The sequence below is a fragment of the Sinohyriopsis cumingii genome, chromosome 2, assembly GCF_028554795.1.
Source record: "Sinohyriopsis cumingii isolate HCF-2022 chromosome 2, ASM2855479v2, whole genome shotgun sequence".
Classification (NCBI taxonomy): Eukaryota; Metazoa; Mollusca; class Bivalvia; order Unionida; family Unionidae; genus Sinohyriopsis; species Sinohyriopsis cumingii.
Genome location: NC_142962.1, coordinates 85,384,652 through 85,398,616, shown reverse-complemented (window position 1 = coordinate 85,398,616; position 13,965 = coordinate 85,384,652). Strand labels below are relative to the sequence as shown.

General features: G+C 33.5%; 1 protein-coding gene across 1 annotated transcript in view; it reads right to left on the bottom strand.

Moving 5' to 3' along the window:
* LOC149805308 (uncharacterized) overlaps window positions 1-13,965 on the bottom strand; it is a 471,406-nt gene that overhangs the window by 138,310 nt on the left and 319,131 nt on the right. Inside the window, exons 79-82 of the mRNA XM_089934018.1 lie at window positions 13,376-13,532; window positions 12,529-12,750; window positions 8,259-8,477; window positions 4,946-5,105 (exon numbers count right to left, since the gene is read on the bottom strand). Coding sequence (XP_089790144.1) covers window positions 4,946-5,105; window positions 8,259-8,477; window positions 12,529-12,750; window positions 13,376-13,532 — 758 coding nt within the window. The remainder of the gene's footprint in view (window positions 1-4,945; window positions 5,106-8,258; window positions 8,478-12,528; window positions 12,751-13,375; window positions 13,533-13,965) is intronic.

The window sequence follows — 13,965 nt, the reverse complement described above, 5'->3', positions numbered from 1 at the left end:
ATGGTTTTTATTTGTAGCATTTGCAAAAAGAAAAAAAAAAAGACTGTTACCTGATGATTGTAATAATCCTCATGTATTGTGACCCTACTATATTCCATTATCAATAAACACTGCTAAATCAACAATTCTTTCTTGTTTTGATTACGATGTACATTGTTACAACAACCACATGGCTTTGCAGTGTTATTTACATGGTAATTAAACATGCTTATCCTTTGGGTTATTCCAGTTGAAACCAGATTGAGTGCAAGAATCGACAGAAGAGGTCAAATCAATGAGGCTGCCAGTAGGGAAATGAAGCTCTCTTTAGGGAAATGAAAATTTGTCACTGTGTTATTGAAGTCGTTGTCCATACAGCAGATGTTATAAGGACAAATGGTCATATGCATTACTTGTTATTCTAACTTGCCAATAAAGATAATAGTGGGGTATATCAAGGAATAGATTCACAATAAAATGTTAGTTATATCCAAGTCAAAACAGAACAAGTACTTAAAAGATAGTTTATGTATATATACGAATCAATTTAACAGAGTCCGTGACTTTCATATTTAAGATACAAAATGACTAGGTTTTTATATTTTATCTTTGTATGACTATCATGAAACAATAAGACTAGTTGAGCAATGGTCTGTGGTTCTCACTTTAGCATGTAGTGAGATGTCATTTTTGTTGGATAAAAAAAATCATCAAAGGTCTTCAGAACTAATTTTAAAATGCATGTGGTGTCTTGTTATGGTGACTGACTTAATAAGGAGAATTAATTAGTGATAATATTTAAAGGTATGGTCTGTGAAGTCCTTTGTTCATTTGTTAATAAACACCAGTAGATACCGTAATAACAATAAAAGAGCTTATGCACATGGGCGCATGCAGGATTATTTTGCACGGGACGGGGTCAGTCAGTCACAGCCAGGAGAGTTAGTATAGTAAGCAGTCTGAAACTAAAGCTAATGTTTACTAAGCGTTTTGAACAGAGTTTTGTGACATATTTTCAGCTTCATTTGCATGACTAACTTGTCAGGGGGTCACGTGACCCCCTTGACTTATGCTGCGGGTGCCCATGCTTATGCATCAATCATTGTATTTTCTCATCAACAATTATTATTTTTGTAAAAACAATATGGCAATATGCTGTTTTTGCATTTTTTGTAAACGTAAACCTTTCTGAGTAGAAATTTTATGTCTGATAATTAAATGTATTTTTTTTAATTGAAAAATACAAAGTGATATGTACAAAAAATCATGATACATTTAAATAATTATTATTTTGATAACTGGATTGTGAATGAAAAATTGAAGGGTATGAAAAAATACATGGAATAAGGTACCACAGAAAATATTAGTGTTCTGAAGGATTTAGTTCTATGAGTGAAAAGCAGAGGAATTTTACTTACCATCCACATAAAGAGGCCGGTCAAAACAAATATATTAATTACTAGCAAGTGGCCAATAATCTGACGCTACCAGAAATGTTGCCCCCCAAAAAAATGCCTAGATCTCACAGCATACAGTACTTAGGCCAGATGTCAGGATAAGCAGATTATAATATAACAATGCAATGTTAAGATGGTTTGTCAAGATGAACAAAGAATTTGTTTATCTAACAAGAGATAAACTCCAGTGCATTTTATAAGTTTGCAGCTTCCTTTCATGATGCCTCTGAATTTGTTTACTCCAAATCCAAGGTTGTATGTACAAGTTTAAACAGTCAATATTGTTGGGGAAAAAAATTGCTCGATGGTGTATTTTGTGACTAGTAAGGAATATATATCACAATTTGCAATGTTGGCAAACACTGCGTGATCCCTGAATAAACTTTTTACACGTCATTTTTCATACTTTTAAGAAGAAAATCTTTTTTTCACATACAAGAAAAATACATGTATATGAAATTGCAGGAGCCATGCCACACTCATCTTATATTAAAATTCATACACGATCTCTTCCCCAAAAATGATAATAAACTTTTACACTCTATTTTTTTTACTTTCAAGAGAGATTATTTTTTCATGTATGAGAAAAGTACATGTACATATATGAAATTTTGGCAGCCATGCGACACTGTGTTTATACCCGAATTTGTGATTTAATGGAACATGCTATACAGTGTGACCCACACTGTATATGCATGCATGAGGTTTAATGACATATAAAGACAATACTGGCAATATGATGCTATTTAAAAGTTAAGCTAACAATTTTAAACATACAAATTGCAAAAGCTATAGGAACAAATCCTTCCAACAAATGTAAAAATACATTTATACAAGGTAAAAGATAAAGATGCCAAAATCTATAAAAGATATGAGAGAAAAAAAGATAAAGATAAATATACAATTGTTGAATTATCTGGTCAAAATCTGTTATACACGCTGCATTTTTTAACAAGTCTTCTAGAGATTACATATCAGATGCCCCTGGTTTTTCCAACTATTGAAAGTACCACAGTTTAGCACTCTCAATTGAATACTACGTTACTATTATCCAGTGGATCAAATTTCTTAAAGATATCTCCACCTTTTTGGGATTTAGAAGTGAGGATAATGAATAGATGGACAGATAGATTTAAATATTGTAAATGAAGACTTATGAATGGCAAAAGACAATTCTGCATAAAAAGTCTAATGTGTTTGATCATTTACAGGAATACCTCTATCAGTTATTGACTAAACCTTGGAAATGAAAGTGAAAAATGGATGCATGTAAACAGGCACATTTGACTAATAGTCTAATATGTATACCAAATTTCATAAGTATCTTGAATGGTTTCTTAATTATGCTCTGGAAACCAAAGTATCAATGATGGATGTATGAACTGAAAATTTTAAAATATTTAAAATTAACAACTTTGAATAGCATAATAGGTGTATAAACTTTTTTGAGAGATCTTAGATGATTCTGAAATTTTAACTTTGAAATGAAAATGTTTTAAATGAAAAACAAATTAGAAACATCACTTGAGCTCTGGAAACTACATGTAAATATGGCAATTGCTCAAAACATGTTATTTTCTCACCAAAATATATGTCTGTATTATAACAAAATTGTTATAGACAAAGTGGTATGGCACCTGCCAGGCATTGTTTAGTTCCCATTTGATCTGTCTGTGAATATCTTGTGTGTAAACTGTGACAGTTTAAGAATGTGAATTTTGAATATTTTGTATTGGATACATTCAATTTAAAGATAATGCCATGCTGACTCGAGCATTAATTATGGAAATATAGTGACAACAAAATTCTCCAGATTGCAAATGTCACAACCTTATGGGCCATTAGATGAGTATTATTTTCATTTAGGACCAACTAGACATTATAAGAAGACTTTTGGTGAAAACTCCATGTGAAGAAGACTTTCCATTCAGAAGTAACAATAACAAGTCTTTCAAGATGGCCTATGTGGTGGCCATACTAGCCATCAGATCAGCATCATTTTTTATTTAGGACCACATAGATATCATAAGTTTTCTGGTGAAAACCCCATGTTGATATAACTATCCATTAAAAAGGAGTAGCAATAACAAAACTTTCAAGATGGCTACTCTGGAAGATCACACTGGATGTCAGACCAGTGCAATTTTCATTTAGGACCAACTAAACATCATAAGAAGTCTTTAAGTGGAAACCCTATGTTGATATGACCTTCCATTCAGGTAATAAGATTTCCTAGATGGCCATTGTGGTGACCATAATGGATGTATGAGTGACACCATTTTGACTTAGGACCAAGTGGACCATTGGATGAACATGTGTGTAAAGTTTCGTTGAAATTCTCCATGTAGTTTAGGAGGAGTAGCAATAACAACACTGTACTAAAGTACCAACGGATGACAGATGACAGGCTTTTGGTGACAGACTAACAGACCATTCCATAAGCCCTTCTGGTCCATGACCAGAGAGTTGAAAATTCATCCATATTTTTTTTCTCCACAAATATCAGTGAGTTATATCACAGAACTGAAAACTGTGTGCCTGTGTCAATTTTGCTGTAATCCATCATCCTACTGCTAATCTGCCTGCCTCATTTTGTTTATTTTGATACACTGTCAGGATGAAATGACACATTTCCATTAATTCTGTGTGACATTTAGTCTTTCTCCCCCCCCCCCCGACTGTCATTAACAGAAGAATATAGATTGTACTGATCTATCAGCAAAAAGAAAATCCTGGTGCACAGGTTCCAAAAGGTGAATCATGTACATCATACTTATTCTTACATGATCAATTTCTGAGAATATAAATAATATAGCAAATATCCTGAAAAGAACTTTTTAGCATTAAAACAACTGATCCAAGCAGCATATACTATTCCATTTTTGGGTATGGCTGACATAAACAAAGTAACTAAAGCAACTAACTAGCTAAAACCAGTCTCATTCAGTAAGAATTAAAATTGGACAATGAATGGGACTAATTTTCTCTAAAAGCCATGCTTTAGCATGAACAGACTGTCAGCCACATGTCCTAAATAATAATTGGATTTTCAATGAAATTCCTACTCATTACATGAAGAGCTAGTCAGAAACTATATCATAACATTTTCACTGACTATTCTTTTTCTGATATTAAAAACAAAAATCATGGGTACTGGGTTCCAATTTACATGGAACATTCAGCAATTTCAGTCTAGAAGTACACATCTCAAAGCAATATATATTAGAAATGCAATTATCAGTGACATACAGATCACTCAAAATGACCCAAAACAATTTACTGAAAATACTCAAAAAATATGTACTCATTTTGTCCCTATAATATGACTTTCAATACAAAATTATTAATTTCTCTGTAAGATGCAAACAGTGACAGCTGAATAATTTCTGTCAGGCAGCTCATCCTGCAGAAATGGACTCAGCTGTGATTGTAAAGATTTTATTCAGATTTTTGTCTCTATTTTCAAAATAAATGATGAATTCTGCAGTTAAAATTGTGTGTCATCTTACCTGTCCAGATAGATGTCAGGTGGTGTGACATCAACTTTGAAGCCATCAGTCACTGCCTCTAAAACATTTCCCTCATTGGTGATTGCTCTTACAGATGCATAATAGGTAACACCATGATCAAGGGGAAGATTGGTATGGGCATAACCATGGCTGGCAATACCTGAAGATTATTATCAAACACAGAGTTTACTAGCAAAATACAAGTCAACTTAGAGATGTATGAAACAGTACTAAACTGAAATAAAGATGACCCTAGAACAAGAGGCCAAAGTGAACCCAATCTCAATCATCTAGTTGACACTGACCTTAAATTCATTATGTGTATTTAAAATGTGCAAAGAGTGCAAATGTGAAATAAAAGAAAATGCCTTAAATGCAATAAAATAAGATTTTGTTATTGTCTTTAGTTCTTTTGTTCTTTTTAGCATTATTGGCTACATGAATCCAAGAAAACAAGATTATGTGACTTTTCCATGGACAAAATGAGGTCATAAACCTTGGCTGTCAAGGGCAGGTATAGAATGCAAGAAAAATAGGACAACAAAAAAAAAGACTGTCATGGAGTAGGAGGTTGAATGATCTGGCAGATATTTATTGGTTCGAGTTTGACATCAGTTCATAACATGTATTTGAAACATACAAAGAAAAACTCAAGAAAATGTGATACATGTAAATAAAGTTATACAATAAATTGAGATTTTGTAATTGTCTTTTGTTTTTTATTTCCAGCACTTAATTGGCTCTATGATGCCAAAAAATGAGAGATATGTGTCTTTCTCAAGGACAAATTGAGGCTGCTGACCCAGGCTGGTCAGGGCAGGTATAGAACCCATGCAAAGTGAAACAAAAACACTTGTAGGATAAGAGGCTGAATGATCTAGCAAAATGATCCTTGGATATAGTGTGACAGCAAAAGATGGCTATAAATATAAGTGGCATTTGACCTGAAGATGACTATCATGACACAAATCTATACATTTTAGACTCAACATGACCATACAGAGATAAATGACATGATACATAAGAAATGCTTGGAAGAAAATCTTTCCTACAATATTTTTATATTTTGTTAAAATATGTCATTTTTGAAAGTTGTTGAGAAATATCAACAAAATGAAGAAAGAAAAATATAAAATTCAATACATATTAGCAGAAGCTTTACAATTCTTTTCAACACATTAGGTAAAAACTGTACAAGTTTTACAAAAGGTCTATGTCATTGCACTAACATACTTGTAGGTATCTGTAAATATGTATACAAAAACAGGACAAGTCATATTTAACATGAGTTGTTTGTGTTTAACCCTTTACCTCATAGAGCATAGTGACAAAGTGCAGCACGCTATAAATAGAACAACTGTTACCTAGCAGACCGCATCCACATAGGCATGCCTGTGAATTGTTAAGCAATGTAGTGGTGTTACATTTAACAGCAGTTTTAACCATTTTACATTTTAGGTAGACATCTATTATATATGGAAAAATTGAAGAGTAAAGTCCAATTGTTATAGCTGTGTAATTATTTTTCACAGAAGACTATTTAATGTGCTTTAAAATCGAGAGAGAACTCATTCACCATCATGTCAGTGAGGCCGCGTGACCAACCGTAGCTGCCATTTCCCATACTCGAAATTTACACGTTTTTCATCTGCGTCTACATCACTAAGTCATCTGAATTTGATAATCAATAAAAACTAATTGCTGCTTACATAAATATCATAGCCTTTACCAAAGTTATTGAATCTTTCGTGGTTGTGATTCTACTCGTGAAAACTTCGTAAGTACTGAATGAATTCCGGCCTGTGAATTGTTAAGCAATGTAGTGTTGTTACATTTAACATCAATTTTAACCATTTTACATTTTTGGTACACATATATTATATGTGGACAAATTTAAGAGTAAAGTCCGATTGTTATAGCTGTGTACTTATTTTTCATGGAAGAATATTTTATGTGCTTTAAAATCGAGAGAGAACTCGTTCACCGTCATGTCAGTGAGGCCGCGTGACCGACCGTAGCTGCCATTTCCCATACTCGAAATTTACATGTTTTTTGTCTGCGTCTACATCACTAAGTCATCTGAATTTGATAATCAATAAAAACTAATTGCTGCTTACATAAATATCAGAGCCTTTACCTTAGTTACTGAATCTTTCATGGTTGTGATTCTACTCGTGAAAACTTCGTAAGTACTGAATGAAATCCTGCCTGTGAACTGTTAAGCAATTTAGTGTATGTTACATTTAACAATAATTTTAACCATTTTACATTTTTGGTACACATATTATATGTGGACAAATTTAAGAGTAATGTCCAATTGTTATAGCTGTGTAATTATTTTCCACAGAAGAATTTTTTTATGTGCTTCAAAATCTTGAGAGAACTCGTTCACCGTCATGTCCGTGAGGCCGCATGACCAACCGTAGCTGCCATTTCCGATACTCGAAATTTACAAGGTTTTCGTGTGCGTCTATATCACTAAGTCATCTGAATTTGATAATTTATAAAAACTAATTGCTGCCTACATTAATATCAGAGCCTTTACCTAATTTATTGAATCTTTCGTGGTTGTTATTCTAATCGTGAAAATTTCGTATGTACTGAATGAAATCCGCGGCTGCCATTTTGGAGACTGGAGATTACGACCCAGTTACTTTAAATAGCAGATATCGACCAGTGCATGAATAGTGACCACGTGATCTGACGTAATTGTCATTCGCAGAAATGAATGTAGTATGTAATAGGGGGGTTTTCCCCGAAGGTGGCGCTACAAAAACTAGCTCAAAATGGCTGATGTTTACAGCAGGCATCAAAAGGCGCTTCTATGCGAATCTTGCAGAGGCATCAAAAGGCGCTTCCATGCGAATGGAGTAGAGGCGTCCAAAGATGCTTGTATGAGGTAAAGGGTTAACATGTATGCCCCTGTTGAAAAGGAGTTTAAAAAACTGGTAGAAATGTGAAAACCTGCCACAGTGGCATAAAATCTAATCAGATCATCAATATGTACATACAAACATGCATAAAAATCATTTGTTGCTCTCAAGTGGCTTTTGCAATTAACTGTATCAAGAAGATTTCTTTAACAGAAAGTCTCAAAAGTTTAAAAACATAAAACATTGAAAAAATTGATGTAATAGCCTAAAAATCTATTCAGATTCACTTACTTATGCATGCAAACATGCCTATAAATCATTATGTACATCAAGTCAACTTTGCTTAATTGTGCTATCAGGGTTTTCCCCAAAAAATCAACAAAAAAATGTATTCAAAATTTTTGAAAAAATGTTAAAAGTATTAGTAAACAACTGCAAACCATTTCCAGGAACATCTGCCTCTTCTTCATGACTGAGGTCTGACTGTATAAAAGGAAGGACATCTTCCCCACCAGGAATTGTACCCACAGCCCATTCAAAAGAGGCCACACCATGCAGATGACTGGTGAAACCAGAGAACCTCATTGTTACAGAGCTGATATCCCACTGGTAGTCAATGTCCTGTTCCATTGTGTTACTCAGGCCATCAATTGCAATTCCTAAGAGGAAAGAAGTGACAAAATAATGAGATACAAGATTTTAAGAATGGTAATAAAGTTATGATCAAGGTCCCAACTTATAAAGCTCCTTTATTAAGAAAATTAATTCGATGTAATTACTACCTTCATAAGGTAAATTCTGTAGCTGAGTGTACTCAATAAGTGCACTTAGGTGTGAAACCATTTATGTTAATCAGTTTGTCACCAACAAGAATTGTATTAGTTGCTGACTGAAATCTTCACTTGCATGTCTGTGATTTGGATATTGAACATAGCTTTAACATGTTTTGGTATGACTCAGTCAGGGTTCAAACCTAGAACTCCCACTCTAACCACTTAGGTCACTGGAGTGGTCAAATCTTCACTTAGTGCATGGCTGACAAAAACATTTTAAATGAAGGTTGAACAAGATTACATTGATGGAATTTGATGTGCTATTGGCCAAAGGGAATTAATTCATGGTTTATTTCTTCCCTTTTGTTATATTTTTTAATTCTTGAATAACTCTTGAGTAATAAGGTAATGGTCATAAGAGAGTGAAGAGACTCAAGTTTGGTTAATATTACTAGTTGGTGGGAGGAAAATGCTGCTAGCAACTTACATTGATACATGAAAACTATTATATCATTTGTCCTACACAAATATTTGCATAATCGATTTTAATATTATGAATATTATATCACAAGAAGTGAATATATTTGTGACCGACTTTTAGTATAAATCAATTTTACATGTAATAAATTTATGCATCATTGAGTTGACTCTGTTGCAGGGCCCTGGGTGGCCAAGTTGTCTAAGATGTGTGAGTATAGAAGAGAGCAAAAAATATAACTGATTATAACAGCAACAGCAACTATGAATACTTCTTTGAAATTGATCTAGAATATCCAGAACATTTACAGGATGTACATAACGATTATCATCTGCTGGCACCAGTAGCTCTGTCAGTGCCTGGTATGTGGTTATTTCCTTATTAGTATTCAACTGTAGATGGATCCAGATTTTCTTTTTACTGAATGCACCAAACTGGTACCAAGTCTTAGGATGAAACAATTATGTACTGCACATGCTAAACGCCCAGCTGCGATAGGGTATGAGTGTAACCGATATTCATCCATATCAATACGGATCTGAAAACTAAGGGTGCCAATGAATTTGATAAGGACTCTTTTAAGCCCATGAACAATTCCATATTTGGAAAAACCATAGAGAATTTGTTCAAATGAATCTGAATTGACCTTGTTCACAAACTTTAAAAGCTCACTGCCCACCCTGCATTTGGATCCAGAAAAATCTGGTGGACTTATTGCCATTCATAGCAATTTTTTTTATCAAAACTCAAGTTAATAAAACAATCTTTGTTGCATCATCAATGTTGGACTTGACAAAGCTGTTCATGTACAAGTTTTGCTAAAACAAAATCAAACCATATTACCAGGAATGGGTCAAGATGCTCTACACTGATCATTCATATCATATGCAGACATGGCACAACCGTATTTGGTAAATAAATCTGAGACTAGATTATGCCAAACTGACTGTTCCATAATGCTGTATTAGGATTTTAAGTCCAATTATGTCATAGTTTACTTGGACAAACAGAGCTATTTTGATCAAATAAATATCTTTACTTCTTAATTTCATTCTTAGATTCTCATTTATTAGATTTATTTTAACCTTTACGCTAGGGCTATATGGTTTTGTAGCACATGATCCTGCAGGGCTAAACTGTTTTGAAAAAAGAAACGAAAAATGCAATCTACTTTTAAATTGTCTATAAAATGAAGGATTGACCATCATGCCATCTGTTTTTGTCCATCCAGCATGTACATCAGACTCATGTTTAATACCATTTATGGGTTCAAAATCACTCACTGGTATACTTCCTAAACTTCCTAACTTTAAAAGTAAATTGCTTCATCATTATGATCAGCCAGCACTTGTTGAACAAATTCACCACCTAAAAATGAACCATATTGAGACTCATCCATACTAGGTCTTTTAGATAGCATGTATTATAAACGTGCATTTTTATAACTTCCTTTTTGCAAGTTTCAAGTTATAACTGAATGCTTGTAATGGGACCCAATGTTCCAATCATATTTAGTTTAACAACTATTCAGGTTAAGCCCAAGAAACCAGATGTGTAAATAGTTACAACAAAAAAAAAAACATCGCAAGAAGTGCTACAATATTTCTACCGGCATGACTTCTGTCATAACAAGCATTATACGGGTGAAGGGCTGAAAAAATTTGTATACTGCACAGAGTACATTTTTCATAAGGACAACCTGAAACTAATTTGCAGTTCTCATGCATCATGCTTTCCAAGTGCAAAGATTCATACAAATTTTGAGCAAATCATATGATTGCATGCACTGGAAGCATCTCTGCAAAGGCATGACAAAAAAGGAAATTTGCAGATGCTTTCAAAGATTTCACAGTCATTGACATTTCCATACGGGCAGCACCTTAACCATCCAAGCATGGCAATGAAACTGAAGCTACATATTTCAAGAATTCAGTTTATGCACCAATCATTGGTCCAGCTGGATCAGGGAAAACATGATTTTATGATGGTTGAGTGGGTTTAGTTGTATTTGATTGTGCCATTGGCTGATGACCAGCAGTGTTATGAGGTTTTAAAAAAAATTCAAAACACACTGAGTAGTGGCGGTAATAAATATAAATATTTAGCATGGCTGCACTTGAAATTGTGCAAAATCATTTGGGGATATAAATGTGTTGATGGATCAGGGTTCTAAGGGCAACAGATCCATAATAACACCACTAGGTGTCACTGACCCAGCTGGTTTGGTCAGTATGTTTTCTCAATTGTCTAAACACACTATAGCCACCAACCACAAGACAAAAGAAGTTTGAAAGATTATCTTCTGCACTTATCAAAAGCTCTATTGTTAGACAACTGCCTCAGGGTCAGTAGTTGTGCATTAGGCGCTCACACTAGAGTTTTTAACTATATAGTGCCCTGGAGTATCTGCACATCAAAGTTTTCAAAGAAAATATTGACACTAAGGCCAGAATTTGGAACAGAGAGTAACAACAACAAAATTGTATGACTAATCATCTAAGATTTTATAAAGACTGGATCAAATAAAACTTCTGATCTGTCTTGGTTGGGAATGTCAGTTGATTAAGTACTATTTATTTTTGCAGTAAATCTGCTTGTTGTCAATTAATAAATATTTTTTATGTAAAGTATTTTGAATGAGATACTTTTGTTTGGTGAAGTTATATAGCATATTGTTTCAAAGAAAATATTATTTTTATAAAATAATTAGCTTAAGTGGAAACAAGTGAATCATGAAAGGATAACACTAATCCCAAGGCAGCAGCAAAACAAGAATCGAAAATGACACATTTTCTGGTAAATTTAATAATTAAGTATATCAATGTTTCCTTTTTTGTCATAACTTTATTTCCTTTAAATGCTTTTATATTAAATTGTATAAATATATGGCTGCCATATTAAATTTTCTGAAAAAATGACTGGTGAATCTCTCTCACTCTTACACACACACACACACACATATATATATATATATATATATATATATATATATATATATATATATATATATATATATATATATATACACACACACATACATACACATTTGTGTGTGTGTGTAATCTTCTGCTACAGGGAAAATTAAGACAATGTGATGCAGATGTCTGGAGTCAGTGCTGGAACCATCACCAGAGGTTCAAGTTTTTGATGTAAAGCCTATTACCCGCCTCTCTCCAAAAAAGAAAAAAAAAAGAATTACGTGAGACCTGTGTTTTGTACAGCAACCATTATTCCTTGAAAAAATCCAGTAATGGCAGTACTTCAGGAGAACTTGCTGCACAATATATCTATAATTTATATGAACTTATATTAATAAGGAAATGTTGCATGAAAGATCCATTTGTAACGTTAAAGCAAATCTTCACCTATACATGGATAAGGTTATGGTTGTACTAATATGTCTGTCCTTCACAAGTGTAACAAAAATGTTACCAAAACTTTGGTTATTTATTTCCTCACCTGCCACATCTTCAGGTATAACAACAATGGGTGTTGACACCACAGGATCACTCAAAAGGTCAGCACCATTTCTGGCCCTGATAGTAACGTAGTAGACATTACTGATAGGATCATTATCAAAGTTATTTGCAAATATTGTGTCCTGGAGCACCAGGTTGTCAATGTAAACATCCCTTGCATCAGCTTCAATATCATGCCAGTCAAGAATATCAGTAGAATTCTCTGTTCAATGAAGAAAGAACAAAGTATTTTTTAAATTAACATAGCAGACAAACCAAGCAAAGTCCAGAATAAGAGCAACATTAATGCAAAATTCTGAAGCAACTTATAACCATCCCCCACCACAACCATCAGTTTTTGATTTATCAGACAATTCTAAAGTTTTCAATCTTAAAATATTAAAAAAATCTGAAATCAGCAAACAAGTTTAAAGTTTTTATTACCAAAATGTTTTAACTTCAGAAAGCCTTCTTAGCACTTAAGGACAAATTAGCTAGGTAAGTCTTTGGATTATTTTGATAAAAAAGATATGAAACTAGATGGCAGTTCACATAAAATATTTCAATTAAGTTTTGAAAGCTTCACTTAAAAGCTAAGTTTTTTATTTGGATACTTGTAATAGTGGTACAGAATCATACTGTCTGGAATAAAAACTGCATTGTTTGATGCACTTGTGTAATTTTAAAATGCATTTTAATAGAGCTGTAGGTGCTACTTATCTTCATTAGGATATTACAAAAATATGTATTATCTGTTGTATTTATTGTTTTTACATACAAGTGATCAGACTATATTCCCAAATTTATTTAATTATAATTTATGGAATGTGAAGAAATCGGTTTTATACCCTTTGTTCCCACAGCAACCATCAGGCCTGTGATGCCAGATTCTGGATCAACAGCAAGGAAGGTACACTTGATACCAGCATGGTCTGACTGCCAGACATAACCATGCAGTTTTTCCTCTTTTTGCCCTGACATCACTCCAATATACAGCCAATGGAACTGAAATATGAGAAAAAAACATAAATAAACATACATATAGATACATAAAGTACTTGGTAACTAGCACACAATAAGGTTCAATAAGACCAACTATACTACAAGCGAGGGCATGAGTTATCTAGGGACCTCAAGAAATTTAAGAAGGGGATGCCATCCACACTGGACAATAAGAAAAATAAGGTAGGGCTGGAGGGGAGGGGAGTGGGTAAAAGTGCCATTTAATGGCTGAATATTCATTTATAATCATCTTGGGAATAATTGTCAAAAAAGAGCTTTTACTAATGAAGTTTTTAGCTTTGTTGTATAAATTTCCTTATATTTAGGTGCCCAACCTTTGAAAGATGATTAACAACATTTTTCTTGAGGTTTCAACAACCATCATATGAATGTGAAAACATTTTGTACTACATGGCTGCTTTTGTTTTTGGTGATT